We start from the raw sequence: 13,087 nt of genomic DNA on the forward strand, positions 1-13,087 counted from the left end.
ATACACCGTATGCAGGTGCTGCTGGAATGTTGCTACTTAGAAATGGAAAGTTCACAATTGGAAAGCTGAAATCATCTCTTTTGTCGTAAAGTTTTGTTTTCAACCGACCCACATTGTCAGTTTCTAGATGTAAGTCAAGATATGAAACCGACTTAACTGTATCTGTAGTATCCTTTATATCCAATTCGATGGGATAGATGCGTTCCACATAGTCACCAAATTTTGAATTGTTTAGTGAATGAACGTCATCTATATAGCGGAAAGTAGAGTTAAAGGATATTGCTAACTTCTTATCTTTCTTCCTAAGAAGTTCCTGCATGAAGTCATCCTCATAATAATAAAGAAACAAGTCGGCAAGTAGAGGGGCACAGTTTGTTCCCATTGGGATGCCGACAGTCTATTGAAAAACACGTCCTCCGAACGTTACAAATATGTTGTCAATCAAGAAATCAAGCATCTTGATAATATCGGTTTCAGAGAATTTTTTGTTTGAATCAGAGTGATTCTTTACAAAGTATGATTCTTTACAAAGTATAATTTATCTTTATGCATATAGGCTATATGCGTATTTAGTAACTTAAAAATACACAGTACTGAAATATATGGATCAAGTGAAATACCTTTCTAATCGAGTGATAACATAAGAGTTGGTGCTTTCGAACAGCAAATTTTTACTAAAAGTACTGACAACAGACTTAACAACTGGATCTAAAATACGCATAACTTAAAAACACTTATTTTTGTTGTGCGAGTTATCTAGGATTATAAGTCTTCAACCTTTGAAAATAGTTTTCCCCAGACAACAAAATTGGTCCCTACGAAAATAAATGAATCCACAGTACAAAGTCATTACCGTTGAGACATGTATTGGCATCCATAATTAATTGAGTCTTTCAATTTATTCCCTTTAAGAAACTTTAAAGTTACATTATTTATTTATTTCATTCTTGCAAAGTATTTTTATAAAAAAATATGTGTCTTTAGTAATTCTACTCATGCATATGCATGAGGGTTAAAACATAAATCTTGCTTTGGTTGGTTTTTAGTTACTGGCGGTTTAGTTAAGCATTCGTTTGTCAAGCTTGGTAGAATTTACCTGGACACTGGTCAGAGAAAAAACATCAATTAATATATGTCCACGTTGAAAAATGAAGAAACCCCCTATTTGCAGATTAGATTTCCATACTGGATCATTCACCTGTATACTATAGTTCTAAAGACACGACTACTTTACTGCTTTACTGCGTACGCAAGTTGTACATTCTTTATTAACATATTGACGCACAATTAATGCATATTGTAATAACAGTATTTGTTGTATTGACTATTCATTAATATTTTTACACCTACTTTGGCATAGTCAACTACAGAATTATAATTTAAATAATTACACCATCTAGCCCTATTATAGCATTCTCTTTTGAAGTTATTTATCTTAACTCCAATAATTGCTGCTAATGCATGTACCATACAGGTGTATTCAAACTAGACATCATTGAGATGTTGGCCAATTACGTGTGTCCCAGGCCTGTTGTAAATAATAACACCACTGGCTCGATGCCACTGCTGGTGGACATTTCGTCCCCGAATGTATCACCAGCCAAGTATGGTAATTTTTTTTTTTAATTTCCTGTTTTAAAACAAAAGTATTCAGGATTTTCTTATCCCATGCATAATTACCTTAGACATATTTGGAACAACTTTTTGGAACTTTGGGTCCTTGATGCTCTTCAACTTTGTACTTGTTTGGCTTTAAAACTATTTTCATTTGAGTGTCACTGATGAGTCTTATGAAGACGAAACGCCCGTTTGCGTATTAAATTATAAACCTGGTACATTTGATAACTATTTGGTACATGTGAAGTATAAACTTTGAATCAAAACAGTTATCATGATATAGAGCAGTCACGATCTATACCATTGAACATTGGGTTGTCAACTTAAACCAAAGTTTTTTACCTTGAATTTTGACTTAGGAAGTTGTACCAACATTGTAGAGATTTCCTGAAATCCTTAGTCAGAATAAGACTCACTTATGAGCTTCAGTTAATTTTATAGAAGGAGATCATGCAGCCCCTTAACCAGGATGTTCCACAGGGTTACATCAGGTCATGAATCTTTAAAAGTCAAGCTTCAGTCAACATATCATACAAGATCACCTTTTGTACATTAATCTTTTGTTGATAAAAAAAACTGTTTTATCATTGTTTATTGGTCAATGGAATACAATGGATAAAACTAGTATCAAAATAATTTATTTTAAACAAGTATACATCTGAGCTGGTTGTAACAGATAACAGAAACATTGTCAACACATATATGTATATATATACTGAAAATATTAATTTATATTGTATAGCATCAAAATAAAAAAAAAACAGAATCAAAATGAGCATTTGTTATTTCCAAGCAATGATCTTCTTTCAGATATTCTATAATGTGAGGTATCAATATATAAAAATAGAAAAAGAAATCTCTCAAAATGCACACCATAAAATTCTGTATAGTAACCTCGACTTGTAAGACATAGGAATTAGAAATTACCAAATTACCAAAGTTCTGTTAATCTTCAGTGATAAAATTCCACTGACATTATTAGTCATTCAGCCTATTCATATAATAATAGTTTCATAATCAAAATAAAAAATAATAAAATTTGGGGTATCTCCAAATGTGAAAAATATTGTGTTAGGGTGATTTTATGTCATTCCCTAAATGAATTAAAACACAGGAAAACACTTAATAGAAATAAAGAATTGAAAAGCTTTTGAAATCATACTTATAAAGAGGTCAAAATGTATAAAAAATAGTTAGGTCAGCTAAAGTTCATATACCAATTCATCAAATAAGGTTATACACGTTAGTAATTACTTAACTATTTTGCAAGTAATAATGATTTTGTAGGCTTGATCTACAATAAGACAAATTAGGTACGACTAAAAGCAGATGGTGAGTTTAATTCAATAATACAGAAACCAAATGACGCAATAAACCATAAGAAATCTTTTTCAACAAGATTTTGCAGGTTAATCAAACTGATTGCCAAATTTGATTTTTGTTACAAAATATGTGTCACCAAATGTTGATTCTTATTACAAATAATTTATGTTTTATTCTATAAAAATACATTTGTAAGTATTGATGGAACAACAGATTGTAAAGGACACTGTTAGTATGTACTTTACAGTAAAATATGCAGTCGACATATTCTTATAGCTGTATACCCCAATATCTGCTCTCAATAATATACACTAAACCTTGAAAAAAGATATATTCAATTTTCACCATTACATCGATACAGTAATATTAAAATATATTTTCAATAATTTGAATACAAATTGCACAGTCAAGGCTACAGACACATATGAGTATTTGGACGGCAAAAAAGACATATTCAATTTTTTCCCATTATGTCTATAGATATATTTATATCAATATTTATTTTCAATAATTTAAATTCAAATTGCACAATCACAATGCAGAGACATATATAATATTTCGACAGCAATGTACTAATATAAAAAAATTTGTAAGGTTCTGTGGAACCCAGTGTCGCGCCTACTTTTGCTGTTAATCGCAGACTCAACAAAAATGAGGAAAAACATCAATAAAAATGTCGCTCTCGATACTGTCTTTTGATTGAAAGAAGCTTCCAAGTTTGGTACAAATTCAGGATAGTTTATGAATCTAATAAATGTTTTATAAACTTTAACTGCAGACTGTATGTAATGTTAACTGTAAGAAAAACTAAGTCCATTTATAAGTAAAATACGGAAAAAGCGGAATTTTTTTTTACAAAATTTTCTTCTGAATAATATCTTATGATCAGAAACAAGCTTTTGTCCAAGTTTGGTAGAAATCCAGGATAGTTTAAGAACATGATAAAAATTTTAAAAACTTAAACCACAGAGTGAATGTTTTGTTTCTGGCAAAAAAAACTAAGTCCATTTATAAGTAAAATACGGAAAAAATGGAATTTTGTTTTTACAAAATTTACTTCTTGATACTTTCTTATGATCATAAACAAGGTTCTGCTCAAGTTTGGTAGAAATCCAGTATAGTTTAAGAAAGTTATTAAATTTAAAAAACTTTAACCACAGAGTGAATATTTTTGGACGCTGACGCCACAGCTGATAACGGAATGTAGGATCTCTTAGTCTCGCTTTTTCGACTAAAGTCGAAGGCTCAACAAAAACAGAGCTATTTACAAGCAATACTGAACATAGCACTTTATATCACAGACATTTATAATCTCATTTCAAAAGATGTAAAGATTGGGTAATATAAATCAGAAATATAGTATAATACCAACAATAAATGTACAGAACAATTGGGTTTATAATACAAATAGAGGGACCGTTCAGAAGGACTTTTATCAAATGATTACAAGACTTGCTTATACCGATTGTCCGATTACTTCACAGAATTTTTAGTGATTGTCAAATTACCAGTATAATATTACTTAGGCACTTTTGTTATCAATATGAGGCACACATCATTATAGAAAAATATATTGTAATTATGTGATTTATAATAGCTCTCTTCCTAAAACAAAATAAAAGGAAGTATATCTATTTATAACAAGGATTCTTCAAAATCCTTATAAAATATTAATCCTCTCCAAGTAATAAATTGTACAGTTTTTAACCATTATCTTAAAAATACAATGGAAACATATAAAAATGTTATTGTTGTTGTTGTTGTTATTGGTTTTGGTAGGCGGGATACTTATGTAATTCATATAACATAAATATTATGTATATATACTTTCAGTCCTTAATTAACATGGTTGACTGAGTTACTAAGAAATATATACATGTAGAGAGATGAAAAAAAAAAAAAAACGCAAAAAAACACATACAGAAGGTACATGTAATAGGAAAATGAAAAAAAAATATGAAAAATGTAAGGGCTATCATATATAATCATAAGGCATCCCAGAAACAAACAGTAACATCTCTCTAAGGCATGGCCAGCTTTAAATTTCTATGTAAAAGGGATGTTTTCTACTATCTATAATGGGTCCCTTTTTTCCTGGGTAGGTAGTATTTTTAATTGGTTGTTTCATGCACACAAAAAAAAATACTTTTTGAAGTGTTTTTATTATCACTACTGACCTGTTATCAAAAAATCAGTTGAAACAAAACATATGAGAAAAGACAAAATATAGTATCATATGTCTTTCGCTAATTTTTTATGAAAATAATTCCCAACATTTAGGTAGTATCAAACATAGATACTCAAACAAAAGTAGATTGAAAATTGGAAATTTAAATGTATCCAAAATAGAGACTCTTAAAAGGTTAGACTTTATCAGCGTACTTCTACTCATGATCAATTTATGGCAGTTTAAAACTTCCATCTTTCTGTGCATAGTAGCCTCCTACAGAAATGGCCCTAACATTAACATAAATATCTGTACCAGTCTCTGTCTTAACTGATGCTGGTATACCAAATGTGATACTCGTCTGGTTAGTATACTGCCACTGTATAATGTTAACACCACACTGGAATGATCCAGCCGATACCTCATAGTAGAGTCTATAGTCAGAGGTGAAAATGTCTCCCCACGACACAACTACTTCATCGTTTAGGTAGGACAATCCAAGGCTTGAATCTAAAAAAGAAGTTTAAGAGATATTATTTACGATACAAAATGACACTAACCTAGCATACCATTGCAATTTTAATTTCAATGAACCCTGAAATCAGGATCTTAAACTTGGTTTGGTATAGACATTATAATGTTCACATAATGTAAACCAAGGTATAAATTGATGTTACAACTTCATAGTAAACAGCTGTAAACAGTAACTATAACATCAGAAAATATAATGCCAATTAATGGGGCAAAAAAAAACTTTCTCAGATAATATATGTTTAAACTTACTATCCACTAGGGGAGCTGCAGTCTGGACAGTAACATTAGTGGTAAAGTACAATGATCTTAGGAAAAGTTTATTCATAGCTTGTGTAGACACATCATGATTATCATCGGTTAGTGACATTTTTGTGAAGTGTGTGTATAAAACTTCCTGGTTTGCTGGGAAAAACATGGACTCTGACTGCTGTCCGGGATATTTCACCTGAAATGTAATACAATGTAATGATGTAATGATAAGTTTTTACAGTGCTCTTCTAAAAGGCATTAAAATGAAATACTATAAGCTTATTTTTATAAGTGATTCATTTATGCCACTTTCGGAGTCATGAAATATTGTGAATATTATAAGTTTCTAAATACATCAGTTGGAAATTGTTATATTTTATATAATAACATTTTTTGGTTGTCCCACTAAAAAAAAATTCTTTCTCCAAAGTTGATATCTCACATTATTGGGTTTTTTCATGATAGACGAAAATGCAAAATATTGTTAAAAATAGTCACTAAAGACCAAAATCTACATTATACCCCCATGTTCTATTTTTAGCCATGGTGGCCATCTGGGTTGGTTGGCCTGGTAGTCCGACACATTTTTCAAACATGATACCCCAATGATGATTATCCAGGCCAAGTTTAGTTAAATTTGGCCTTGTGGTTTCAGAGGCGAAGATTTTGTAAAAACTAAGGACGACAGACAAAAATGACGGAGGCCAAGTGTTGAGAAAATCCCACTTGGCCCTTTGGACCAGATGAACTAAAAACTGTATAATATGTGACGGATATTTCTGTGTTTGTTTATAACACTATAAAACTTGTAAATCATATATATTGGTGCATACTAAAGTATTGTTAAAAAAAAGTAAGAATTAAATTGAATATATCAACTCATAATAACAGCTATTCTCATTGTATATATATGTTAAAGCTAAGATTTTGTATGAACCCTGATGATCACACTGAAGTTACCTTGTATGTTTCTATACCAATGCTATCTGTAAAACCTGACCATTTTATTCTCATGGTGTCTGTCAGACCTAGGTACCAGTCTCGAGGGTTGTACTCTGTAGAGGACAGGGACAGAACTTCCATTTGTACTGTGGATATCGATGGTGGTGTGTTGGAGATTTTAACTCCATCAGTAGACAAGGAGTACGTCAGACCAGCATTGTTCTCACAGCTGAGGGTGGTGTAGATGGTATACCCTTCTAAAACACTGTAATCAAATTCCATTGCCGCTGGTGAAGCTGATCTATCAGTGTAAACAAGCAAGTCTGTTTTACCAGGGGCGTAACCTGTAAATAAACACACATGGTTTTGGCCTGATGTTTACAAACAGTGTAACGTATAGTGAGAACATATGTTTTCTAGTGTGTAGACTTAAATTATACATTTATACAACATTACCTTGATGGAGTTCACAAAACTACTGTGTAAACTAGCAAGTACATATATGTTTACTGGTGTGCAGACTTAAATTATACTTTTATACACAGCATTACTGTGACAGAGTTTTTTATACACAGCATTACTGTGATGGAGTTCACAGTACTGTGTAAACTAGTGAGTACATATGTACCTAGATGTGATGCCTTAACTTATACAACACATCATCAGGCTGTCGGAGTTCACTCTACTATGTAAAACAGATGCTTCCTAGTTTGTATCCTAAAATTATACAATTATACACAGCGTTAGTCTGATGAAGCAGTGTAAAGTATTAAGTTCACCTGTTTCATATAAAATGTACATTACACTACCAGATTGTCAAGAAGAGGACACTCCTGTTTTTATTCTTTCTACTTCATCATTATAATGTGTCATTTTGAATTTCATAAGTAAATTCTAGTGAAAGCCATGCACTATCTTAACCTTTTTACAAACTTGAGATGACTAAATCTTACCGATTGCCCATTTACAAAACTTGATGCCAGATTCTACATATTACTTGAGATGACTAAATCTTACCGATTGCCCATTTACAGAACTTGATACCAGATTCCAAGTCCTCCACTGCCCAGTTAGCAACAACTTCATTAAACGTCCAGGAATCCTCGTCAGCACCTGTCACAAGAAAAACATAAGTTTAGTACAGTTAAATATATCAATTATTTGTCTGTCAGAAACTGTTTAGGGAGATGTCAAATATGATTAGTGGAATACAAATCAGTTTCATGCTTCATGTTAAATCATTTCCTGAAAAGAAAATGAGTAACATGGCATAGGATTAAATTTCACGTCTCCTGTTAAGTGTTCAAAAGATGAGTGTAAAACAAGTTATTTCTTAATGAGGGCTATACCAGAAAAAAATGTATGGGGGGGTTGGAAGGCACATTGTATCAATAATACATGGGTGATGGGTATCAGAGCAACTTTTCACACTATAATGCACTATAATTCTCAATTACAATTGTCTGGGTGGCGGGTGCTGACAAAAACTGCCTTTCAATGTATGAATGACATTATAAAATGCAATCCCTTTTTTCTGTTTAAAATTTGAGACATAGTCTTGTTTACTGATCTAAATTATATACAATTCTAAATCTCAATAACTTTGTTAAAACTTTGCCTAAACACAAAAATACATCCACTAGAACATATGCTGAAACTTCTTAAATCCACTTACAATTTTTAAAAGTTTCAAGCTATGTATTGCATTAGAAAACATACATAGTTGTTTAAGAATGACAGACCAGGAGCCTGTTTAACAAAATACTGTGGCTTGATCTGGGCGGAGTCTTTGATTTTGGTCACAAAGATGGCCATACGCGACGGCATAAAAGCAATTGTTTTAAAAACTACCTCAACCAAAAACTTTAACCTGAAGTGGGAAAGAAGAACGAACAAACGAATAAACGGATGCACAGACCAGAAAACATAATGTCCCTCTTCTATCGTAGGTGGGGCATAAAAATTCAAAAGAAAATCCCATACTTATATTATAAAATGATGCAGATAACTATTGGTGATATTCTACTTAAAACCAGACATCCAATGTATAAAATTGAAAATGGAAATAGTGAATGAGTCAACAATAATAACCCGACCATGTATGACCAGGATCCATGTATATTTTGTATCTTTTATAAATACATACCTCTACCATCATAAATATATTTAATATCAGGTGGTGTCAGATCTACCAGTATGGGATCAGAATAAGACACGCCCCTCAATCCTGCAGCATTAGTAGCTATAGCCGTCACATAAATATAGGTGTTATGGACCAGTGTAACATTGTTGTTAAAGGCAAAGTTCATTAAACCTGCACTTCTAAATGGTTGGATCTGTGTGCCTCCCTCTGCGTAACCTACAACATAAACATAGTTTAAAATCAGTTAAACAGTTCTAAATGGTTGGATCTCAGTACTATACATTAATGTACTGTAACCAGTACTTCTCTACAACTCAGGTTCAGAAAAATAAAATTGAACATTATAATTTATTCAAATGATAAAATTGAGAAAGTAAATTGGGAATGTGTCAAAGAGACAACAACTCCACCAAAGAGCAGACAACAGCCCAAAGGCTACCAATGGGTGTTCAATGCAACAAAATTCTCCTGCACCTGGAGCTGTGATTCAGTTGGCCCCTTTACAAAAATGTATACCAGTTCAGTGATAATGGACATCATACTAAACCCCAAAATATACACAAGAAACTAAAATTAAAAATCATACAAGACTAACCAAGGCCAGAGGCTCCTAAAGACTTGGGACAGGCGCAAGAATGCAGCAGAGTTAAACATGTTTTTTGAGATCTCAACCCTCCCCTATACCTCTAGCCAATGTAGAAAAAACAAACATTAACATTTAAGTCTCAAAAACTGCATAATTATGTTGTAATAAACCAAAACCCTCTGACCACTATTGTGAACTTTTAAAGTAGCAGCCATTAATTTGTGAGTATCTACAGATTTATCTGATCATTATACACCAAGAACTTACCTATAGCCCAAGTGTAATTTATCTGATCATTATACACCAAGTACTTACCTATAGCCCAAGTGTAATCAATAATGGGACTATTTGATCATTATACACCAAGTACTTACCTATTATAGCCCAAGTGTAATCAATAATGGGACTATCTGATCATTATACACCAAGAGCTTACCTATAGCCCAAGTGGAATCAATAATGGGACTATCTGATCATTATACACCAAGTACTTACCTATAGCCCAAGTGTAATTTATCTTATCATTATACACCAAGCACTTACCTATAGCCCAAGTGTAATCAATAATGGGACTATCTGATCATTATACACCAAGTACTTACCTATAGCCCAAGTGGAATCAATAATGGGACTATCTGATCATTATACACCAAGTACTTACCTATAGCCCAAGTGTAATCAATAATGGGACTATCTGATCATTATACACCAAGAGCTTACCTATAGCCCAAGTGGAATCAATAATGGGACTATTTGATCATTATACACCAAGTACTTACCTATAGCCCAAGTGTAATTTATCTTATCATTATACACCAAGCACTTACCTATAGCCCGTGTAATCAATAATGGGACTATCTGATCATTATACACCAAGAGCTTACCTATAGCCCAAGTGGAATCAATAATGGGACTATCTGATCATTATACACCAAGAGCTTACCTATAGCCCAAGTGGAATCAATAATGGGACTATCTGATCATTATACACCAAGTACTTACCTATAGCCCAAGTGTAATTTATCTTATCATTATACACCAAGCACTTACCTATAGCCCAAGTGTAATCAATAATGGGACTATCTGATCATTATACACCAAGTACTTACCTATAGTCCAAGTGTAATCAATAATGGTATCTGATCATTATACACCAAGTACTTACCTATAGGCCAAGTGTAATCAATAATGGTATCTAGTCATTATACACCAAGTACTTATCTATAGCCCAAGTGTAATCAATAATGGGACTATCTGATCATTATACACCAACTACTTACCTATAGCCCAAGTGTAATCAATAATGGGACTATCTGATCATTATACACCAAGTACTTACATATAGCCCAAGTGTAATCAATAATGGTATCTGATCATTATACACCAAGTACTTACCTATAGCCCAAGTGTAATCAATAATGGGACTATCTGATCATTATACACCAAGTACTTACCTATAGCCCAAGTGTAATCAATAATGGGACTATCTGGATCAGAGAAACTCCAGGATCCATGGATGGAACTCCATTCATGTAAATAAACAACATGGCCATGCACATGGTCACTTGAGGCAGATAATGTTAAGTTCACTTCCTGTACCGAAATATCATCAAAAAATATCCCAGTAGTCATGTCCATACTTCCGATTGTGATATTCACAGCATCCTCTGTCGGTCTGAAATAGAATTGGTGTGTATGCCAAGAAACTTCTTCCCGGTCTGGACTGGTTCCATGTCCATCTTTACGATAACTTTTAGTGTAAATCAAGAACACCAGTCTTTCTCCATCACCAAATTGTATAAATCCTTCTTTATTGGCAGCGACAGAGTCTGTTATTGACAGATGGCTACTGAAAAAGGAAACTCTGTAAAGGCGTCCAGCAATAACTTGTGGTAATTCTTGGTGAACACTGCCTCTAATGAACAAAAATGATCGTCCTTCTCTGGCTAAATTTACATCAGAAGATACCACAGCCATACAAGTAAAAGGTGATGGTATCCATGACAACGGATGGTAACTAGTAGAAACCATACAAATATCAACAGAAGTAACATTTTCAAAACTAATTTCATCTCCACCAGTGTTTTCAAATGATGTATTATTTCCAAGCTTATCAATAGAATGAATGAATTTTTCAGAAACAGGAGGAGTTTTGTCAACAACAGCACTATCTGATACAACAATGTCTGACTTCAGCCCAGCGCTATCAACAGAATATACTTTGGCATATAATCTTGTTCCTACAACAACAAAAAAAATATTTTAAATTCTGTTGATGTGGAATCTTCCTGACATTGACATGTTCAGTATTAAGAGTAAAAATATACAAAATTTAGTACAGCTTACAATACCAATAATATACATAGTAGAGTCAATATCCACTCCAATCTTGAGACACAAACTTAGACTTATTAAACTAAGTTTGATGATTCAACATAAATGTGAAGTTTAAGAAAATAAGTATTTTCATCCAAACTAAATGTAAATTTACCACAGTGTGACAAAACTTTATTTTAATATGTAGGTCATGCCATGATGTCAACTACAGCTTAGACTATTCCTGCGTTCCTTTCATTCAATACTGTGATATCCCAACACTGAACTGAATATCTGTTTGTTTCTGGGTATGGAGAATGACATTCAGTGATATTCAATGATATGATAGTAGGTTTTTTTTATTTAAGTGATAAATTGTGTTTTTCCTTAAAACTACAAGACATACTGTCATTGTCTAATCAAAAATGATAAAAAGTTGTGAAGCAGCAAGCTTCTTATCAAATTACCAAAGATCTGTTTTTTCTTAATGCTGAGAGTGTGGCACTGTTCAAAAATTAAAATAATACAAACAATAAAGTGTTACCTTGGGGTAATTCGGTAGATATATTACTAGAAGCAGATACATGTAAACCGGCATCTGTCCACCCCAGTACACTACATTCTGTCTTGTCTTGTTTCCTGTTGTCTACAAAAGTGGTTGTCCCAAAACACCAATAGTATTTCTCTATACCAGATTCTGTATCTGTAAAGCCATGCCAGTGTGCAGAAACAGATTCAGATGAGTTTGTAAACTCTAAATCTGTACTTCCTGAAATGTACAAATACAAACTTAATTAATCAATGCAAAGTACCAATACATACATTAGTCAGATATAATCATTATAAATACATCAAAATACTCATACGATTGCTTAAATCCGATACAATCAATGCATGGACAATTTTGCATTTTTCAAATAAATGAGATGAATTGGTACATGATAATCTAAGTATTTTAAAACCTGCAGACTAAGTAGGTAATTTCATTATTTGAATGCAACAATATTTACATAACGCCTCCTTTACAATAAAAATTGGATCAAAGTCTCAAATGCCCGAGTTGCATTATTCATGCCTAATCAATATAGAATGTTTACAATGTAGCTGAAATTACATGGAGGTTGTAGCTTTTACTTAAAAATAATTTATTTCCAAAGACTGGAAAATGAGAAGAAGATTGAAAAAAAATTCCTTAAAAGCGGATGCACAA

The 13,087-nt window shown here is 32.6% G+C and overlaps 1 protein-coding gene across 1 annotated transcript in view; it reads right to left on the minus strand.

Annotated features, from left to right (window-relative positions):
• Positions 1–2,239: 2,239 nt before the first annotated feature.
• The window catches only part of LOC139529851 (uncharacterized), a 104,947-nt gene continuing 94,099 nt past the window's right edge, over positions 2,240–13,087 (minus strand). The window contains exons 50-56 of the mRNA XM_071325790.1: positions 12,422–12,646; positions 11,016–11,801; positions 8,979–9,191; positions 7,850–7,945; positions 6,851–7,176; positions 5,891–6,086; positions 2,240–5,617 (exon numbers count right to left, since the gene is read on the minus strand). Of these exons, the coding sequence (XP_071181891.1) occupies positions 5,340–5,617; positions 5,891–6,086; positions 6,851–7,176; positions 7,850–7,945; positions 8,979–9,191; positions 11,016–11,801; positions 12,422–12,646 (2,120 nt within the window). The 3' untranslated portion in view covers positions 2,240–5,339. The remainder of the gene's footprint in view (positions 5,618–5,890; positions 6,087–6,850; positions 7,177–7,849; positions 7,946–8,978; positions 9,192–11,015; positions 11,802–12,421; positions 12,647–13,087) is intronic.

The sequence above is a fragment of the Mytilus edulis genome, chromosome 7 (assembly GCF_963676685.1).
Source record: "Mytilus edulis chromosome 7, xbMytEdul2.2, whole genome shotgun sequence".
In the NCBI taxonomy this organism is placed as follows: Eukaryota; Metazoa; Mollusca; class Bivalvia; order Mytilida; family Mytilidae; genus Mytilus; species Mytilus edulis.